The sequence below is a fragment of the Peromyscus californicus genome, unplaced genomic scaffold (genome assembly GCF_007827085.1).
Source record: "Peromyscus californicus insignis strain IS unplaced genomic scaffold, ASM782708v3 Scaffold_4__1_contigs__length_199733344, whole genome shotgun sequence".
In the NCBI taxonomy this organism is placed as follows: Eukaryota; Metazoa; Chordata; class Mammalia; order Rodentia; family Cricetidae; genus Peromyscus; species Peromyscus californicus.
This window is the reverse complement of record NW_026294562.1, coordinates 106118448-106140865: the sequence shown is the minus strand read 5'-3', so window position 1 is coordinate 106140865 and position 22418 is coordinate 106118448. Positions and strand designations below refer to the sequence as shown.

At 45.7% G+C, this 22418-nt stretch overlaps 1 protein-coding gene across 1 annotated transcript in view; it reads left to right on the top strand.

Moving 5' to 3' along the window:
• The window catches only part of Tenm4 (teneurin transmembrane protein 4), a 735358-nt gene that overhangs the window by 549209 nt on the left and 163731 nt on the right, over positions 1-22418 (top strand). The window contains 3 exon segments of the mRNA XM_052714273.1: positions 1316-1486; positions 7888-8102; positions 9679-9889. Of these exon segments, the coding sequence (XP_052570233.1) occupies positions 1316-1486; positions 7888-8102; positions 9679-9889 (597 nt within the window).

Genomic DNA, 22418 nt, shown 5'->3' with positions numbered 1-22418 from the left:
GGGGTTACAGGTGTGCACCGCTATGCCCATTTTGGATTCCCAGAGTGAAGCTGCCACAGCTGCCACACACTAGATTACAAGTCTTTTAGGAACCAGTTTTCACAGCCTTCTCAAGCATTGGATATTTCAGTGTTCATTCTTGGGTATCTTATCACCTCTTCTAGATTGTTGCAGCAGACTATTTGATAGCTTCCTACTTGGGAAAAATATTTTTAAATCAGGAAAACATGCCCATGGTAGAAAATGAAGATGTGCAGAACATCTCCCCCCCCCCCACACACACACACACCATTCCCTACAGCATCCTATTCCCTCACATGGATCACCTGGTGTTACGACAGTCTTTCATATCCTTCTAGATACTCTGTACAATTTAAAGCCAAAAGCAGTGTGTCGAACACATTCTTCTGCAGGTAATGGTTTTTCTTCTGGAAAAAATAAAACACATAAAAAGCTTTCTCAGTCTGTTTGTGATCTCTGCTATTATGTTATGTGGATAGACCCTACGTAACCTCTTATCAATGGACCAGTTTACAAAATTTTGCTATTACAATTATGCTGTAATGAGTAACCTTGTATGTATATAATTTATTAGATGTGTGAGTATATCCAGAGGAGAAGTTTCTAGAATTGGGACCTTGAACTCCCAGGGTAAAGGGTGAATGTATTTTAAATTTTATGGCTTTTATCACATACCAATTCGAGCTTGCACCAGCAAAGTGTGCGGGTGCTTGCTTCCCATCCTCTGCCAACATAGTATTTCCGGTCCTTTTTGTCTTTGCCAAAGCATATGTGAAAAATAATATTTCAGAGTTTAACTTAGATTTCTTTTGGAGTGAGTGATGTTAGGAGCCTTTTCATGTGATTGAGAGCCCTTGGTATTTCCTCTTCTGTCACCTTCTGTCCATAACCTATGCCCATTTTTCTACTGCATTGTTAAATTTTACTTATTGGTGGGTGTTACTTTTATATTAAGGAAATAATCCTTTGTGATACAAATTAGAGTTCTCCCCTCTAGATTGTCATTTCTCTTTTGAAGAAAAAGGTCAAGACCTCCTGAAACTCCAACTTCTCTCATCCATTCCAAACATTACCAGACTGTGAGCCCCTCGAGGGCAGGGTCTCAACCTTGATCATCACTGCACCTCGAGTCCCCTTGCAGGGCCTGACACTTTAAGAAATCTCTCTCTGGGGGCTGTTGTTGAAGTGAACTTTGGGTCTGTGTTCCCCACCCCAGACCCCCTTTCCTTGTGGCTTGGGAGTTCCATTTCCACCTCCAGCAGAAAAGGATGACTTTTTTCATTGCTCACCACAGCCATGCACCTGTTTGGCCTAAACTGGCACCTGCAGCCGATGGAGGGGCAGATGTATGAGATCACGGAGGACACAGCCAGCAGTTGGCCTGTGCCAACGGACGTCTCCCTGTATCCCTCAGGGGGCACTGGCTTAGAGAACCCTGACAGGAAAGGCAAAGGAGCCACGGAAGGTAGGGTTGCTGCGTCGTCTGTGTTGTGAGTCCTCTGTGTCTGCCTTTGAATGGAGAAGGCCTCCATCCTGTCCATCATGTGCCTGACTCCAGCTCATGCTTCCTCCATCCTGTACACTCCATGCCGGCTGTGGTCTACCTGTGTCTTCACCGCAATTCCCTGTCAGTGTGAGCTCAGAGCAGGGTTCAGAAGGACCCAGGGTGCTCTGCAGTATCCCATTCCATGCTTCCAAGGGTGCATTAGGGGCATCCACATTGCCAGCTATCCATCTTTGTGTGGGGTCAGGGGGAGCACTTCTGGGAAGCCCTGTGGGATGAAGAGTCATGTGTGGAACATAGTAGGGGACAGTGTATTTCAGTGAAAAGACTTTTGGACCGTGTGTTTCAATGGAAACATTCCAGGCGATCAACCCACCCCAGTGACCCGGAACAAGTCACTAGTAGAAGCTATCTGACCTAGCTTCCTCTTCTGCAGTAGTAACAATAATTACCATTTACTCACTGTGTTATCAAAACGTCTTACTAAGGTCATTTCATTGTACACTGAAACTTCACAGAAACCCAGTGAAGTAGGTATAATTAGTTATGTCCATTCTAGGTGCAAACACAAATGATCACATGAAGTGACATGGCCCACAGAATGTCAGAATTAAGTATATGAACTCAGATCTGGGACCTGAGGTCTCTCACTCCCTCCATGAGTTTTCCCACCTGACCCACCCCCATGGTTACAGGACCTCAAAGATGACATGGATGTGAAATCCTGTTGTGCAGTGAGGCAAAGATATTTCTACCGACGACAGAGGTGGTGGTGACATTTTGGGTCTGGCATTCTTGAGTGCTAGTCTACAGACCCAGGTTTTGAATTTCTCAGGGGTCTTTATAACAATTCGTAGCTACGACTTCCTTCACTGTCAACCAAGAGTGGCTCAGGCTCACGGGCAGTGGCCTTCCCTCCCGCTGCATCTACTGTGCTCTGCGCTGCTGCTCTGCTGTTCCCCAGGCAGCAGAGCAGCCATGTCTCCTACCTTTACAGCTCACATCAAGCTTCCTCTGGCCTCACCTACTTCTGGGGCCATATCTTGTGGGTCTCTGTGTCCTTTCAAAGATTTGCCTTTGTCGAGAAGGGTAACTTGTGCTTACTCAAAGTACCTCCTCATGACCTCGGCAATGATGATCCTGAAGTTCAAGGTCAGCTACTGACCTATGGACACATTTAAGGGACATGAAAAGAGGAGGCTTCTGAAAGAATCAAACCTAAAGACTTACCCACTATTTAGAAAGAAAAGGCCAGGCCTCTTTGTCTTTTTAAAGACTTTAAGACCTAAACCATTAAATAATGTATGCCCCTTTGCCCGGTAGCAGGGTAGGGAAGAAGGTAGCATGTATGAGGCCACTAGAGGAGTCAGTGTGATGTAAGGGGACACTGGGGTGTAAGCTTAAGCATGTCCCCTGAGCTAGACATTCCAGGCTCCACTTCTCTCCTCTTCAAAAAAGCGCTGAGCTCAGTGCCCAGAGCACAGGTTCTCTACAGAGTGCATTGCGACTTACATAATCTACAGGTGAAATTTCTAAAAGAATCATCATAGGACTAAGTGATGGTCTTTGGGGATCTTTCCAACCAAGGTGGTACTGTCCATGGTCCTGTTGGTGGCTTGCAATGTTCACACCAGTTTATACTGTCTATTGCCACTAGTGAAGACTCAGAAAGGGACAACTGTCTTTAGATCAGCCTGTGAAAACACACTTAAAATGTCTTTACCCATCATGGAATTAGCAAAGGGTCTCCTGTAACACAATGTAGTTTCTTCCCACTGTGATCCCTAACAGACATTCCTTCAGCGGGAGTTAAGTCTATCTGAAATCTTCCACTCTAATGAAATTAGTTTGTGGGTTATTTGGGTTCTCTTTAGTTTTTCCGGAAAGGCAGGAGGTGTAGATAAGAGACAAAATAAAATTGCACTGCCTTATTGGCTTATTTTAATTGAAGTATTTTTGCTTAAAGGGATTATCTGTCATTACTGATGCAAATGGAAATCCTGTTTATAAACCCCTTAAATGCAGGGCAGTACTGGAAAACAGTCAGCAGCAAGAGCAATTACTGTGAGAAAAAAAGTGCATGTGCCTGAAAAGCAGAGGGAAAGTTTCCTATAGTCTATGGGAGAGCACGTGGTTCTTCCCCACCCCACCCCACCCCAGTCAAACCACTGTCTACTCAGTTTCTGTTTTTAATTGTGATGATAAACCTCTGCTTCCTTAGACTGTATCTCAATAGTGAAAATGTTAACTGTACTGTGAGGGCACATTTCTGGTCCCTTCTGACGGTATCAGGGAAAAACATCAATTACAGAATGAAGATTAGCGTCTCTGCACCATGATGGCGGGAGTAGCAGTATGAGGTGATTAAAAGGGGGTGAGTGTGCCTTGGAGCCACACAGCGCCAGATGTGGCTCTCAACCCAGCCTTTCTTTTGTTCTGTTAACTTACACTAGTTTCCTCATCTGTTTGGCCTTAGTTTTCTTGCCCATAGAACAAGGGTGAGGATGGCTCTTCTCAGAGCCCAGCAGAGGGCAGCTACTCATCTAGAGTGGTCCTCAGTTCAGCTGGTGTCCCTCATCTTGTCCACCTAGTCTGGGGCCATTCCACTTCAGACACTAAGGTTTGGGATATTTTTAAAATATTTTTAAAGTACATCTTTTTAATTATACAAATTAAATACACGATAATCCCAGGACTGTGTTTGTCATGTCTGTGAGAATAACATCAAAGTATAATTTATACTGTATTTTCAAAGTGGCTGTAGCCATTTTAGGGTCATCATGGGACACAAACCAAATGTAGCAGCTTCCTGAAGCAACCCCGCAAGACCTTGTGTTTGCATTAGTGGGGAAGGGGGACATCACTGAATAAACAAGCATTTCTGACACTTGACTTGGTGGGCTAGGAATCATGCTTTCTCTTTGCAATGGAATCAAAATTGCCCATCAGTTTGAACCATGCAAATTGCTGCACACAGGCTCAGCTGGGCTCTCCAAAACGGAACAGCTTATTTTGATAACCAAAAAAATTTCAAACTGTTGCTAAGGAAACTAAGGGATTCTTTGTGCAATCTATTGCATTGAGAAGAATTTTTAAAAAAAAAAAAAGGTAGAGGAATTGTTAGTGGAATAGAAGTTTAGAACCTGGATAGATGGGTCTCTGGTCAGAGACTGTGATTGGAAAGCATGGGAATTCCAGTTCTTCCAAATAATCCACATTTGGTGGACCTACCCGATCATTTCATCAATTGGCTGAGAGATTTCTTTTACAATGTGATTGCATATTTGCACAGCATTGCTCTAGGAAGCCTGAATCTTTCTAAATTTAAGAAGAAAAAGATGGTTATCAACAGAATCTATGCTGTGAAACTGAATCATGCTGTTGGGAGGAGTAAGGTCTAAGCTAAGCATCACATGCTATTTGGTAAGGCCTAGAGATACCTCATAGTGAGTGGTACAACATGCTTCTCAAGACTGTCTCCAGACCCTGGCTACTCCACAAAGTTCTTAACTGGACTTAGGACCTGGCTAAGTCTTGACATTTACCCCATGAGCCCCATTAGTTGCTGCTCTTTGAGAGGGTCAGTGCACCCCATCACCACTGAGGGTGTCTCTTCAGATATTTAACTCATCACTCATTTATTTAGTCTACAGAGAAGCCATATTCTAAGAGGTAAAGAGGTTTCTCAAGTGACTTCATCTCCAACTGGCTTCTTAAGCATTCAGAGCCTCAGTGTAGAGATGTTCTTAGTATCATGAGAATCACCCGAACTAATGAAAATGCAGGCACTCGACACAGCTGGAACTCATTAACCTCTGCCTGCACTACCATTTCTTCTAGTAATACCTGTTATCTTCCAGAATATACATGAGGAGATGAGTTTGATACTCAGAATGTTCCCCCTCTACCGGTCTCTAGCCTCGTTCCCTACTCTTCACCGCTTTGCAGTGGGGGCATTTTATATTCGAGTCCTCATGCTTTGTGCTCAGAATTAAAGTCAAGAAATCTTATGATCTGAACAAACAAAAAGGCAGGATGGGTTTTTCTTTAGTCAAGAAGGAAGGGTTTTTGTTTGTTTGTTTGTTTGTTTTTGCTCTTCCAGCCCCAGCCCAGCCCTGGCAATCTCAGGCATCTTTCCCATGAACTAAAGGTGGTAGAAGCTGTTCACTCTTTCCTCTCAACCAGCAATCTACACCAACAGTTGGTCCAGTGTGGAGACAGAGTTTCCCTCCCACCTGGCCCACATTCCTGAACCACTAGAAAGTGCAATAAAAGAAAAATCCCCTCCTGTCACTTTATTGGGGCAAGAGCCACATAGCCCTGCCTAAGCCTCCTGCCTGAGGTTTGGAGGGTATCTCTGGACCCATTCTGACCTGTAAGGTCACCAAATTACAATCTCCTCTTTGCTGTGGAGAAAGGAGCCCTGTTGTCTAAAACAAGGGAGCAGTTTTCCATTATTTATTCTGAGACACTAGAACATTGGAGTACAGACGGTTCCTAGCCCTTGGGCTCTGACTCCTTCTTACATTCAGAGGAAACAGGCCCTCAAATTATCAGTCTGTGCTTCTCTCTCAGCCCTTCCTAGGAGTGAAAAATTCAGAATGTACCCTGCTTTTGTTTCATATGCCCCCTTAGTTCTGCCTCCCTGGGAAAACTTAAAGCTGAGGGTGTACCACTTTCTACCTGCACAATAAAAGGGTTATAGTCCTGGGAACCCACAGATCAGATGAAGAAGAATGTGAATAATTCTCTCCCATCTTAATGCTTTGTGAATTGGGCTCCTGTCTTTGAAGTTTCGTGACTCACAATGTGGAGGTTTGTGTGCCTTCGTTTTCAAGGTAAAAGTCTGGGGCACATTCCTTCCATAAGGAATTAAATGCAAACTCTTTCCTGTGTTAATGATAGAATATCCATGGTACTTTTATTGATAGTGTGCATTTTAACTTTTTTTTTTGTTGGCACATTTTTAATTAAAATAACACTTAATGGTTTGAAGCTAAAATCCTGATGTTTCTGCCTAGGAGTTTATAAGGGAATGATAACATATGGAGAAGTTTAACATTTAAATTGAATTTTATTATTTAAAACAGTAAAATATTTTATGACTACAACAATGCCCTGCCAAGCTCCATTTCAGCATCAAATGTGCTTTGTAAGGAGTCTTCCAAAGCTGGGGGGTGGGGTGGCAGGGAGATATTGTAATTTCTTCTCTCCAAATGCTTTTTGCAAAACGTTGCACAAACGTGTTTTCTTTGCAAATGATTCTTGTTGTCTTAGAACATCTCTGAGTATCTCTAACCACACAAAAAGCCTCAAAGCCATGATGCCCAGGGGGAGGTTACTACTGACAAATACAATGGAGCCTGTTGGCTTAGTTTGGGTTTTTCAGGGTCCTAAGGGTGGTCTTTCCAATGTTCCTGCCCCCCTCTTCCCAACTGCTAAGAAGGCAGGAAGTTAGGGCTTAGCTCACTTATAAGCTGGTGTGTTTAATTACTATGAAGAGGAAGTTTGGTAAGTACCCTTCCTTCCTGGGGTGTGTTGCACCCCCAGAAAGCAGCCACTGCTGATTGACAAGAGAAATGAGCAGATCTCATTCTTGAGTGCCCTCCCCCCCTTGTGGTACAGGGCTGAGGGCTGGGTTAAATTTCTAAGTATGCTATAGATTTCACCCTTGATAAGTTCCTTCAACCAGTTTAACACACACACACACACACACACACACACACACACACACACACACACACACACTGATGCCCACACCCACCAAAATACAACAGCCCCCTCAGACATGTTTCCTCCCTTCTTCAGAACCTTCTTCTCCCTCTTTGTCAATTCATAGCCCTGTTCCAAACCCAACCCCCCACTCGCATATGTAAGCCTTAGGATGTGGCTTCCAGTTCTCACATAAACATAAAATACCTCCCTCTACTCCCATCATGCCTCCTCATTCCCTCTGTCCTTTCTACTTTATCATACAGCCTTTACACACACACACACACACACACACACACACACACACACACACACACAGTCACAAAGTTATTCTCATGTGACCACCAATGATTATTTTTAGGATCAAAATATCTTACCAAGCTGTGGCATTATGCAGTAAACAGATGGTCCTTTGGGAGGACCCATACTGCTTTGGAAGAATGAATATTTTTAGCAGAACAATTTGAGCATCACTGGAGGAAAAACTCTAGACTATCTTACTCCTGTGGAGGAGGGGGGGCTCAGGAAGCTAGCTGCAGACCTCTGTCGGGGTGTGAGGCAGAATGGAGCCTTGGATTTTGGGACGCTGGTTCCGTATCATGTTTGGCTAACCAGAATGCTTTTGTCTTCCCTTCCCCGTGTCTTGGTAGGAAAGCCAAGTAGTTTCTTTCCAGAGGACAGTTTTATAGACTCTGGCGAAATCGACGTGGGCAGACGGGCTTCCCAGAAGATTCCACCTGGAACATTCTGGAGATCTCAGGTGTTCATAGACCACCCTGTGCATCTGAAGTTCAATGTGTCTTTGGGGAAAGCAGCTCTGGTTGGCATCTATGGAAGAAAAGGCCTTCCCCCTTCCCATACTCAGGTAACTGGACCCCACACACCAACTGACCTCCTGGGAGCCAGCTCAGATCCTAACCCAGGTCAGAAACCCAGCTGGGTCCTAAAGCCTGAAGGTAACTTCAGGTTATCTTATAAGCCACTCATCCATTTGTCCCACTAACATCCTGCCTCCCAGAAAAGTGAAGTTAGCTCTCTGGAGCTTCTTTGGAGAATTCTAGGACACCTCTCAGCTGCCTTTCTGCTATCACACTGTCTCCTAAGTTACAGTAGGTAATGTGACCTAAAGAGGAAACCACACGCTGAGCATGAATCCTCTTGCCATTGGCTATGCAAGCTTGGGTTCATGATTCATCGTCTCCTCGAGAGTTTCCTCCTCTATAAAGTGGGGAGTAACAGTAACTGCCCAGTAGGATCCTTGTAACAAGGAACAGTCACAGAGCCCATAGCATGGGACCTGGCTCAAAAGTAAACAGTACTTTCCTTGCCTCGTGCATCTCCTCTCTTCTTCAGGATTGCACATTTGTTTGCACACATGTACCAGAAATAAAGACATTGGTCAAGTGGCTGGGAGTCTAGTTCAGGGACAGAGCATGTGCTTAGCATGCTGGACTCTGGATTCAGTCTCTGGCATCCAAAGAGAGGAAGGGGAAAGGAAAAGAAAGAAATGAGAAAAGGAGGTGTCATGAGTCAGAGAGAACAGAGGCCTGTGAAACCTCCACACATGCGCGTGCGCGCGCGCACACACACACACACACACACACACACACACACACACACACACACCACATTAGCTTTGGAGTTAAAATAATCAAAACCATAAACATCCATCACGCATCCTAGGGCCATATGCGGTCTTTTTAGCTACAACATTTGGTTAAGTTTTAGGACTATAGCCAATGATCAGGTCACAGAGCTATAGATGAGCCTGATCCCTGGTGACCACAAAGCCATCATACAGTAGTCCTGAATGCCACAGCTTCAGTTTATGTGAGATAAATACCTTCCATCTACTAAAACCTAACTAGGTAGTTACTTGGGGTGCTTCCTAGTGAGGCAGCAGGGCTTAACCCCCCACCTGATGTTCACACTGCATGATGGACTTTTCTGGAATACAAATCAATTGATTGAAATACAAATCAATTGGCATTTGTATTTGACACAGCATGTAATTACTGATGGAATTTTGAGCTAAACAACTTAGCTCATGACTAACCCAACTCCACTTCATGTTCTAATCCCATTGCAAACCCCTAAGATGACCATCCATACTTGCATGAACCCCCAGTGATCACCAAGTGGCTGGGTTTCTACTGAGAGACCTGCCACCAAAGAAAACATAGCTATTTTAATATATACATAGTCAAGTAGAGACTTGCATGTCCCCAAATGAAAACAAAACACGACAATGAATAATCATTAGTTGCGCCACATTCACAAAAGAATTAGAAGACTGTAGTTCTGGGGAGGGCTTGATTGGTCCGCTCTCTTGGCTTCCCTTTCTGACTCTTTCTTCCCTTCTAGACTCCCTAGGAGAGTTCCTATGTGGAGCTTGGCAGGTGGGGATGTCTGTTGCTAATTTTACTCTCTTTGTTCTTTAGTTTGACTTTGTGGAGCTACTGGATGGAAGAAGGCTCCTAACCCAGGAGGCAAGGAGTCTGGAGGGTCCCCAGCGCCAGTCCCGGGGTGCCGTTCCCCCATCCAGCCATGAGACCGGTTTCATCCAGTATCTGGATTCGGGAATCTGGCACCTGGCCTTTTACAATGATGGGAAGGAGTCTGAAGTGGTTTCCTTTCTCACCACCACCATTGGTAAGCAGCCATAGCCTCCACGGTGTCTTTGAATGAGAGGAAGGTCATGGATTCAGGAGATGGTGCTGGCAGGGTATTGGAATTGAATATGTCATGCCCAGAGCTATAGCTGCCAATCAGAGCATGGTGCAAAGTCATTCCAAGTAGACTTCCTGGATAAGGACTCAAGTTGCTGGAAAAGGGTGATGTATGGACCACCCAGATGCCTCTCAAGAGCTAGGAGGCAAAACTGACATTGAGATAAGAATCCTGGGTGGCAAGCCACACAGAGGACACATCTCCCCTCATTGGCACTTGCCTCCAACCTGTCTTTAAAGCCTCACCTAGTTCAACTCGCTGATTGGTCGTTTGGGTCTGGTTTGGTTTGGGTTTGGTTTTACTTTTGAAATCAACAAATGCTGGCAGATGAGAAAGAAGAAAACAGCTTGAAAAGAGGGTGGAAACTGCAAAGCTGGGAGCTGGAAGAGCAGTCTGCAGGTGCCCTTGGGGTTTCGCTGATAAGAGAGATGTCCTGTTCTCTGACACAGTGTGAGCCTTGGTATGAGAAGTGAGTTTGAAACATTGTCCCTGTGCCATGTAGTGGTAAAGGGCCTTGGCCACCTCTAAAGTCTACATGTGTGTAGGTAGCCTAGTTCCCTGTTAAAAAGACGTTCTTATCTTTGCCGGTATATCCCTTCTCATAGATTTTGTATCCTCCTTAGATGGCTACCATATGCAAATGGATAGTCTTAGTTTTCCAAGTCAGAATTTTTCTGACCTTCTGTTGGAAGCATTAGGAAGCAGTCTAGAAATAAAAATCCTTGAAGGAAAAAGAACTTCGCCATAACACAGACCGGAAGTCCTGAACAGGACTGTTGCTTTGTGAATGCTTTAGGGTGCCCCTGAAAGCTCTTGGTCCTTGCCTGGGAGTCTCTCTGTCAAGGGAAATGGAGTTGAAGGAAAATAACTCAATTTAGCACTAGGTTTCCAACATTCTTCCAAGACCCCGATTCTCCCTCTTAACAGCGATAGTTGTTTTCAGCCCATTTCCCTCTTATTTGCAGTTTTGCCTCAGTATTGAGGCAGAGTGAGCTGTTCTGTTAAATGGAGCATGACTGATGAGCTTCTACTACACACTCAGCCTTAACATTTTGCCTGGATGGCAAAGAAGGGGATGGGCACCCAACAACTGGTGTTGATGAAGGAAATGTCCCTCTGCGTTGTCCTTGACTGGCGATGCAGTCTGTCTCCACAATGCACATCGAGTCTCCATGGGCAATGTCCTTTGGTTGGTAGGGAATAAGCAGGAGCATGGCCTTTTCTCTGCCCAGGTTCCCTTCAGCAGCCCTGGTCTAGGTAGTTGCCATGCTACTGGTTTCCTTCTTGAGCAGTTTCTTGTGTGGTGTAATGGGAAATAGGCTTAGTCCGGAAGCTCTACCATGAACTTGCCTTTTAACATCATGCAGACCATGTATTTTTTTCCGTCTCTTGGTTTCTTAAGATTCTGGAATCTGAAGCCCTGTCTTAGTAACTGTTGGTAACATGGAGGGCAACATTAGAGCTCCCAGACCCTGCCACTAGAGGCTGGGCTCTGGCTGCACCAACATCTAAACTGGCACTTTTCAGGTTCTGCTAGGCAGCAGCCACTACATATTTTCTTTCTTGATATGGTGACTTTGATTTTGGGACATAATTCTCATGTCCCATGGTGTCCAAGTTGCCTGGTCTCCCAGCCTGGTCTCCTAGGCACAGTTCACAAGGAGGCATACAGTATTGGGCCTACACAGAGCTAGGAGCATTTACAGTCCCATTTCTGTTTTAGTAACTGAGTATAGAGATTATTCATTTCAATCCCTAAAGAAAGCCATTTTTAATTATGATATGCACCTTAAAACAGCATGGAAATTGTGGGATGCCCCTTAGCCAACCCCTGGCTTGTCAAAGCTTGCTAACCTGCTCTGTTATAATTAAAGCATGGTCTTCCTTTTCATCCAGGTTCTTCTCCTCTTACCTAGATGATGAAAACTGTCCCTTAATCCCTTCATGTATGCTAGAGCCACTAAGCTTTATTGCGCTTCTGTATATCAATGCATTGAAGACTTACCCAACGGTCTGGGTAAAATGCAGAATCTGCTCCAGCAGTTCGGGGGACAGCACCCAGTGGAGCCCATGCTGCTGAGCATGTTGTGAGCAGCAAGGGGTTATGATCACAGTCCTTCTCAAAGGCTATCAGACTAAGGAATCATCAAGCAAAAGTTCAGATTCCTGGCCCTTTCTTCAGAAATTCTGACTCTGTGGGCAGATGGGAGGGTCCCCATACTCTTCCTGTCAACAAAGCTCCCAAAACACCCCATGAGAACTGAGTCCTGCTTCTCCCTTCTCTTGTAATCCCATGTTGCTTCTGTGGTCGTCAATGGCAGGTCACCCCCTTTCTGTCTGGGAAAAAAAATGTTTAAAGTGGTAGTTTGCAGTCCCTGTTGTGCTGATTAGAAAAAGAAGTAAAGAGTGCCTGGTACCTGTGGGGCCGCTGCATGTGCTCAATAGATGGAAGGGTTAGAGTGCTCAGTCTCCCTCCTTTCTCCTTCCATTTTCTCTCACTGCCTTTCTGACCTGTCTGCCTCCCTTCAAGCTACAATGATTGTTTAATGAACACTGTTTTTTTTTCCTTTAATATAAAAACAGACTGGTTCTGATGTTGCTATTAATCCCTCTTTCCCGAGAGTCCCCGGCATTGAGTCTCAGCTGTCTGTGATCGTTACCTGTGAACTGTGAGCTGTAATTTGTCTTGGCAGGTTAATTAAAAGTTTAGGTCTTGCTTTAGCAAAGTCATTATGGTCCCAATATACAATTATAACTCTCGGGTTTGCTTAACACACAAATTGGAATATGACCCTCCTTTCATTACATGCTGAAACACAGATCGAGAATTCAAGAAGACCTGAGATGTCAGAATTCAGCGTATTTATGTCTGCTTGTAATTAAGTAACGGGAGAAATAATTGTGTTTAACAAATGGCTGCATTGTGTACGATTTTGCTTTTCCCTCCATTTAATGCAATCCAGCTGATGACTCTAAATTAAATGAGTTTATCTTTTGCCTTGAAAAAAATATCTAAAAGCACTTTCTAAAGTGGATATACAAATATTTCCACACAGAGACCTCATGTTGATAGAGCTCTCACTAGACTGGATCTATGCCACACACGTGCACGCATGTACGCGTGCACAAACACACATACACACACACACCCCTGCACACTCCCCACTGAACCCAAGCTAGTTTTAGAATAAAATATGACATCTGTTCTCAAAAACAACAGTCTTCCCCTAGCATGGGGAAATCCAGAATCAGCGGGGACCATTTCTACCCCTGACTCCCCTGCGGGGTGGTAGTCTTGCAGACTGCAAGTATTAATGAAGTCACAAGATCCCACTGGCTAGGCATATCCCACCAGCTAGAGTCTAACTCACCTCTTGCAGTTTGCAGTGGATTTTTACATGCATTCTTTAAGACTTACAGTAACTCCATGAGGACACAACCCTCCCCACTGCAAATGAGGAAGTTGAGGTTCAGGGTTGCTGCAAGAGAAGCTTGGTGTGATTCACATCTGCCTCACTGCAGCGCTTAGGGTTTCCTTGTCTTTAGCACGTTGCCCCCCACCCCCTGACCTGGATCAACCCCTTATAAGTTTTTTGCATTTAATTTGTTTTCCACATAGTCATTTGTTAATTTATTCATCAAATATTGAAAGCATGTCTAGCCTGTGTTGGAGACCGTGCTTTGCTCTTATGTAACTTACAATAGCCTTAGGAAAGAGGTGTATGTGTGTGTGGTGTGTGTGTGTGTGTGTGTGTGTGTGTGTGTGCGCGCGCGCGTGCGTGCGCACACGCGCACGCATGTGCATGCACAAGTGTGTGCATGTGCGAGTACATATGATGCCAAAGGATAATATTAGATGTTGTTCCTCAGGTGCCATCCACCATTTTTGCTTTTTGAGAGAGACAAGGTCTCTTCCTGGGCCGGAACTCAGCATTTAGATTAGGATAGTTATCAAGCCCTAGCACTGGGATAATGTGTACCACTAAACCCAAGTGCTTTTTTTATGCAGGTTCTGGGAGTTGAACTCAGGCCTTAGTTCTTGCAAGGCAGACATTTTACTCACTGATACATCTCCCTAGCTTTAAGAGAGATATATTAACTTCAATTTAACTTAACAGATGAAGGGGCTGAGGTTCAGCATGTTTAGATGACTTCCCCAAAATTAAAGACTAAGCAAGAATGGAAACTTGAATTCTAAATCCCCTCAGGTCCCCACCATGCAACAGAGTCTCGCTATTTGTCATGGATACAATTTAATATTTCATTTCCGTTTGTGTTCTGTGGATCATAACTTCCCCTTGTTAACTTGCCTCCCAATTATAAGCAAGCACCTCGCATCAATTCAGGAAGTTTTCTTGAGGAGTCATTAAAAAGACCGTGGTGAAAAATCTTAAGGTATCCAAAACTTGAAAAATGAGAATACTTTCCCCTGGATAGCTTGCCACCCCCAGGCCTGACAAGTTAGCACTGAGGTATTTTGGGTCTCCAACTAGCAACTTATCTTTTCATTTGGCTTGCTGCCGAAGCATGAAAGGACAGATCAACCTGACACAGTAACAGAGGTGGCCTACGGTGGATTTGAAATCCAGTCAGAGAAATGAGAACCACTGTAAGAAGCATCAGGCATGGGAGTCTTTATAAGGAATGCGATCTGGTCCTCCAGTGCTAATTGACAGGAAGGGTCCACTTGTTTATGTTCAGACAGCTGCAGAAGTCTGTCCTCCATCCACCCAGGCACTGAAAGCGGTTCAGCTCTGTTCTTTCTTTCCATCCTCCTTTCTCCCGGCTTTCTGTCCATTATCTATCCCTGCCTTTTTCCATGCTGAGTACCTAGAGAAAGCAGCTAGTGCTTTGGATTGATGGAGATGGGGTTTATACAGGAACAAACTGCCTCTATGCCAAAGAAAAGCACAAGGGAGGCCATTCCCGGGGGGAGGGGGGGGGAGCAGGAATGGGGGAGGGTGTGTCCTGCTGAGTGGCTCCCAGAGGCTCTTGGGCTAGAGGGACATTTAATCTGGCCCTTAATGAGTGGGTGGCATAGTCATATTTAAAGAAAATAGGGGGCTAGTGGGATGGCTCAGTGGTTAAAGCCCTTGCTGCCAAACCTGGATCCCTGGGACCCACACACTGTAAAGAGAGAACAGACTCCGACAAGTTGTCCTCTGACCTCTGTATGTTTGCCATGGTGCCTGCACATGCGCATAAGGCAACACACACAGGCTACATAAAAATTAAATTTAAAAGGTAGTCGTTACCGAGGAAAAATAGAAAGTCAATGGTAAGCAACCTGTTCCTAGTCCTGGGAATGGCATGAGCTAGAGGTGGGTAGCTAGACCCCAGGAGTTGGCTGTGTGGTTCGGCAATTCTGTGAGTAGAGCATGATGGGAAGTGAGCCATCAAGGAAAGCCTTGAATGCCACCCTGAGCAAAAAGTTCACTCTGAAAGGACTGGGCATTGAGATAGGATTTTGTATAAGAAGGTAAAAGGACAAAAGCCAGAGGGCTTTCTTTTGAGGCCTGGAACAGGAACAATTCACTTATGTCGTCCAGGAAGTTTACTGGGGTTATAGGTGGAGATCTGGGGTGGGGGGCAGGACATGAAAAAGACACAAGGACTCTGGCAGTGGTGCTAGCTGTGGGCTCTCTCAATTTCTTCTAATCCACTGCTTTTTGTTACAAGGGACACGTCGGTTCCTGCACCTACATCACTGCCTCTCTGCGGGCTCTCATAATCAGGTGCCCCCATGATTATCCGAAGCATGCTGGATCATTCTGTTTCTTTATCCCCTTGCTCTGATTAGGCACCAGCCTTTGAGTATGCTTGCGAGGATCTGGTGAGAAAACAGTTCATATAAAAACCAGCTGCTGCACCTCAAGAAGAAGCCAAGAAAGGAGACTGAGGACTCATTTTCAGTCTCTAATAAGTCAGTCTCCACCACTCCCCATCTCCCTTCCCTTTGATTTCTTCTGTCAAGTAGGAAGTGAGTAGTGATGAATCTGGCTCTCTTGATACTAAATTAACCTTCTTGTAAATGGCATTGGAGTGCTTTGTGGGGTTTCTAATGGAAACACTCCTTTGGAACAGTGCCCCCTGAGTTCACCTCTCCTGATACAGTGATTTATCCTGAGCATTGGTATAAGGGGAATAAATTGTAGGTCAAAGGAGAGCTCAAGTCGGCGTGTTGGAGATCATGGTCAAAACTCTGTTCAGAGGAAGAGCCTGGAGTATCAGAACACTCTGTCTGTGGACTGGAAAGCTAGCCCTGTAGTAGATGCCCCTGCTCCCTGAAGGTCAGGGCTCCCCACTGCCCCCCACTTGCTGCCGCTGTGGGTATCTTACCTCAGATATCTGAGTGTTCTGAGTGCTTTGCTGGAAACCTCAAAGACAGAAAAGAGAAGATATCCGAAGATGCCATGAATGCCCAGCAATAGGAGGGCCTGCCTGTGTGGGAAGGACTTAGACATGTGACTAGTGTGTGAAGAGCAAGAACCACACTCAAGTGCCATTTCAGGGGTTTTGATGTCCTTGTGTCACTCCCAGCCTAGGTGTGTCCAGCAGTTCAGTGGTGACGTTGGGGACTAGGCCCCGTCCCCTCTGTGCTCTGCCGGGCTTGCTCTGAGCTTTTATTTTCATGTTTGCTGCCTCTTGTGGTCATAAGGTGACTGCTACACACACACACACACACACACACACACACACACACACACACACACACACACACACTACAGAAGTGGTAAGTAACCTATTCCAAGTCCTGGAAATGCTTTGAGCTAGAGCCAGGCCTCACTTTCCTGATCATTAGGGAAAGAAGAAAAGGAAGAAAACAGGATTTTCCCCTAAACCATCTAGCACACATCCCTTTGGTTAAGTTATGTTTCCTGGATACTCAGGGTTATAAGATGTCTGGAACAGAACAGTTGCTATGTTGGCTCTCCAACCAAAACTAGGTTTCTCTCAGAAACAAGGGAATTAAGTGTGGGGTAAGCAGTGAGCAGCATCTGCCACAGACTTCATCTCTGCTGTTTAGGTCAGCAAACACCAGCCAAAAGCCCTTGGACTGTGTGGGAGACTGACCCAGGGCTTAGGTCCAGTCATGAGGCAGCTACACAACTCGATCTTGAAAGTGATTCCAGGGGGATCAAGTGAGATGGAGCTAAGGAAGAGAAAATGCTACATGTAACTGGGGAAGAGGGGAGAGACTTGCTTCAGTTTCTTCACACCACCCAGAGAACCCAACACTGTGTCCAGAAGCCTTAAAGCTCCTCATATGATATTTTAAGGTGGATGGACAGGAGTCTCAGAGGCAGAAAAGCAAAGGCCAGATTGCAAACAGACTGAGACAATATCAGATTATCTGTCTATTTATTCAACCAGTGGTTCCTAACTGCCTTTTTATCTTCCATGGCCTGGTCAGGCATTCATGTCAGTGTACAAAAAATAACCATGTTTCCTGCCCCGTTGGAATCTGCAGAAATGTTTTAACTTCTCAAGTTTAAATATAATCATGAACTCTACATATATGTAAAGCTCCATGACCACAAATGGTCAGGGTGCACTGGGGTAAGAAACGAAGATGCTCTCCAGAGGAGCACCCGTGAGGCCGGAAGTACACTGCAGGGGGTGGAGTGTGACAGGAAGGATGAAGAGCAGAGCTGGAGGAAGAGCAGACCACACAGAGGGAGGAGCAATGTGAAGCTTGGTAAGGAACAGGGTGGGTGTTCCAGGAACTCAGGAGGTCTCATGGAGTGTGGGCTTCAGGGGGCTGTGTGTATCTGGAATGGCTGGAGCGGTAGCCGGGAGCCCGTCTGTGAGGGTCTTCATGTGGCCTGTGGCATGTGCGAGATTTCTTTTTTTCAACAAATCCGGAGAGTAATAAGGGAAGCCACTGCAGGACATGGGGTCAATCTGACACACATATTTAAAAGTTTCTTCAAGTCACAGGCACTGGGAACTCTGGGAAAGATCTTCTTGCTGTCCAGGCAGCGCTGGTGGTAGTCTGAGCCAGAAGTGGAGATGGGTGAGCAGAACAGACTGACATCCAAGCCTTGGATGTCACTGGCCAGCCTCGGAAGTTAGGATGACACTTTCCAAGGGTGGAGGCTAGAACAGGAGAGGAGCAGAGGGGAAGAAGGGTCTGTTTAAGGGAGTGAGTGAAGACATGGGGCTGGCAGAGGAGCTGTGAGGGTGGGGACTGGGAGAGCATGCTGAGGGAAGTTGAGCAGAAAGAGCCCAGGTGCTCTGAGACTCTGTTCTCATCCACACCCACAGTGAAGCTACGTAATGCTGGAACCCTTCCTTAACATTGAATTCTCTGTCTTCTTAAGATAGGAAAACTGAATCTGACCTGGGGAAGCCTCATATATCACTCACCCAGGATCGTAACAATGTTGTGGAGCCTGGGTACTTAGTACATTATGAATTCCCAAATGACCCGATAGTTAGACTCTGTCTATTTCCATATTATAAGTGAAGAATTCAAGGCTCAGTACTGCTTATCTTATGGGCAAGGTCCCATAGATAAATTAGCAACCAGCCTGCACACTCTTCTTGTGTGTCAATGACCAGGTCTATATCCAAGTTTCTACCATGGTGGCATTTGTGTGTCCTTATGCACTCATAGCCAGAACATCATGAAGACAGAAGGGCTTTTACAGACTATGGCTTCCAAGCCTCCCAGATATACAGGATGCCTGCTCTCTCTGGTGCTTGAGGTTCACCTTCCTGGCTGAGAGGGCATCCCTAACTTGGGCCTCACCCTGCTAAAAGTTCTCTTCCCACTCTCAAGTCAGGTGAGGTCATCCATGGAAGACATTTTGTCAGTAGTACTTTGATTTTTGCAATGGGTGGCTGGGTTTTCTGATATATTGTTTCTCGTCAGTTACTAAAATGTTGCTTCTCTTGCCTAGAAGAGATGCCAGTGCATCAGCTGTGAGAGCTGCTGGTACCTTCTCTTTTCCTTCATGGTGCTACTGACAAAAGGTATGGCCTTTTGTCTTGTAACACCTCTTGGGTGTGCCCTAGCTTCAGGATGAGGAGCTCTGCCGGGACTGCATCCGTGGTGCCTAGTGAAGGGTATCAGAATTAAAGCTGCAGCAGAGCTGTGCCCAGAGAGGTAGTGTGGTCCAGAAGAAGAGCAAAGGCTCTGTGTTAGCCAGAGCTGAGTTGAATTCTGGCTGCTGTATGCATGAGCCATGGGGTTTTGTACAAGAGGTGTAGGGTTTTTCACACTCAGCCTCACCAAGGTCTATATAAAAGCCTACACCAGAGAGTCTCACAACACTGTGAGAGCATCAATATCTTCTTATTTGTTTTCATGTTTATTCATTTGCTGAGTATCTGCTGGAGGAAGTGCTGGGGATTTAGCAGTGAATAAAACAAGCCTTGCCCTCAAAGAACCTACAATCAAGTGGGGGAACTGACCCTTTCATGAGTAATTACCCCATAATGAGGTCTGCAGGAACAGAGGGGCCCGTGGGAGTTCTTGTGGGCATAGAAAGGAGGGCTGTCCCCACTGCCAAGGCTGGAGAAGGGGCTGTGAGGCACAAAGGGCTCACTGTGAGGAGTGCTGGAAGTGCTGGGAAGCAGTGTGTAAATATTTTCAGCAACTCGGGGCCAGCGCGGAGGTGGAAACCCAGAACAAGAGTGTAGTGCTTGTGTGTGGAGGACGTGTCCCAAGACCCCAGTGGTTGTCTGAAACAGTAGATGATGCCAACCCCTGGATGTCTTCATATATACCTATGATAAAATTTAATGAATAAATTAAGCAACAGCAGTTAACAATAACTACTAGACCACTACAAATGTGTGCTGCAATTAAAGTTATTGAAAGTGATCCCTCAACATATTTTAATAGCTAGAAGATTTTGAGTATCCTCACCACAAATAGATTAATGATGTGATAGATATGCAGACTATCTCTGTTTATTCACTGCACAGCATGTGTAGAGAACATCTCCACTTGTAGATAGTGATGTGTCAATTCAAGGCATTTTTTTTTCAAAGCATCTTTACCGTACACTGTCCTCGATTGACGGTGGGCAGCTGACACCATAGAAAGCAGAGCAGTAGAAAGAGGAAGGACGCAGCAAAAGGAAGCAGTCGCCAGGAAAAGGAAGAGAGAAGATGAGGATGCTTGCTTGCTAAGGCTGTCGGGACAAAACGCACAGGCTGAGGTCTCAACTTCTTTTCTTGCTGTTTTGGAAACAAGGCACGCAAGATCCAGGTGTTAGTGGAATTTGTTTCTGTGAGGCCTTTCTCACCAGCTTGCTTTCACTTCCTGGGGCCTTTTACTTGTGTCGGAACAAAGGAGGCAAAGTTAGTGCTGCCCCGCGTCCTGTCGGACTAAGGCCCCACCATGATACCCTGACTTAACCTTTATGACCTCCTTCTGGGCCCTGTCTCCAAGTAAATTCAGTCAGTTGAGGATACGAACTTGGTAGGGGAACACAGTTCAGTCCATAGCAAGGAGAAACTGAGAGGTTAATGAGAAACAACTGCATGACAGGCTGAGAAACTGACCAGAAAGGGCCACGGCGCACACACACACACACACACACACACACACACACAGAAAAGAAAAACAAGGTGTACAAAGTGAGTATTCTCCCACAATGCAAAATGAAGCTCATGCTCTTGAAATGACTAGCTATATATTAAACACCCGGTCACCCCAGGGGCCATGGTTGGGATCCAAGACCACGTGGTCCTACTGTCTGTACCACTCTCCTTTCCACACTTACATTTTTGGGCAAGACACCTAGTATGTCTAGGAGTCTGGGAGTAAAAAGAAAAAAAGCATGAGGATGTGTGCACCCAGAGAAAAGCCTAGAAAATGAAGTCAAGGACAGCCAGGAGGGACTTTGTAGACCAGCTGGGAGTCTTGTTTGGAGACAGGAGGGCATGCAGCATGGTTTAGGCCAAGCTGTAGCACCCATTGTGTGCTGTGTGGCTCTTAGTGGCATGCACAGAGATGCTGGGTCCTCAGACTGACACAGGAGACCAGCTGAAGGCTGAGTCTGTAGCCAGAAGGGTGGGGAGAGGAGAGGGCCTGGACAGGGGGGCAGTGCATTTCCTTTTCACAAAGGAGAGGGTGTACCTTAGCATGCCCTAGTCTGTTCTTGACCACTTGAATTTTAGCTGTTAAAGAGAGGCACAAAATGTTTATCTTTAAGGATGGGTTGACAAGGACTAGAGAAATGAATATCCCAGTTGGTAAAAGACCTGAGTTTGATGTTCAGAACCCACACTAAAAAAAAAAAGTTGGGGATGATGGCAGGCATTATATCCTAGCACTGAGGAGGCAGAGACAGGCAGATCACTGACCAGACAGCCTAGCCTAGGCCAATGAAAGATCCTACCTCATGAAACAAGGTGGACAATACTTGAGGAATAATCACCAAGGTTGTCTTCTGCCCTCCATATGGATGAACACACACATGGGGGGAGGGGATAGCTGAATGAATGAATGAATGCATGAATGAATGAATGAATGAATGACATATGCTAGGAGGAAGAGCTAGGAAGATGTAAATTCATGTTAGATTTGAGCTGCTACCAGATTTTCAGAGTGCATGTTAGTTGCTTGCAGACACCAGTTCGTAGGTAGCTAAATATGGCTTGACTTGAGCATAGTGCTGAGCTGGAGACAGAACCCCAAGACAACTCAGCGTGGGGGTGAGAGTAGGGAGCAGGGTAGAATAGCTAAGATGTTAGAGCTGAAAGTGGGGTTCAATTAGAGATGGAACCCCTACATCTAGAGGGCAGAAAAGGGAAGACATCTGGAGAGACTAAACTCAAGGAAGTTAAGGAGAGCAATTTCAGAGAAGCTGCTGGAGTTGGTAAATGTTGGGGGGGGGGCGCACCCTCTGTGAGACAGCTTCCACCCCTGGTGCAGGCTGTAGGCAGAAGCAGGGTCACCATGAGTTCAGGAGAGAGCGAGGCAGAATGGAAACAGCTCATGTTTGAGCAGGCTCAGAGACAGATGGGCGTAACCTGAGGAGGAGGCAGGTTGAAGGAAAGGTTTATGTAAGGTGAGGGGAGCCCTGAGGGTGTTGTCAGCAATGGGAAGGAAGCCAAAGAAGAAAGCTGGGGACCCAGTAGACGTCTAATGGAGGAGGGGGAGGCACAGGCGGAGGATGAGCTCTGACAGGGCATGGGGGCACATGGAGGTGCTGAGGGAAAAGCAGGCCTGAGGATGCAGGGGGGAAGATAAGGGGTCTTAGAGCTTATCACTGGGTCACAGTTCTTTCTTTCTTTCTTTTTTTTTTTTTTTTTTTTTTTTTTTTGAGACAGGGTTTCTCCATGTAGTCCTCCTGGCTGTTCGGTAATTCGCTCCATAAGCCATGCTGGCCTCAGACTCAGAGATTCACCTTCCTCTGCCTCCCAGTGCTGAGATTAAAGATGCCCCACCACAACACTTTCTAGACACGGGGTGCCCTGTAAGGACAGCCAT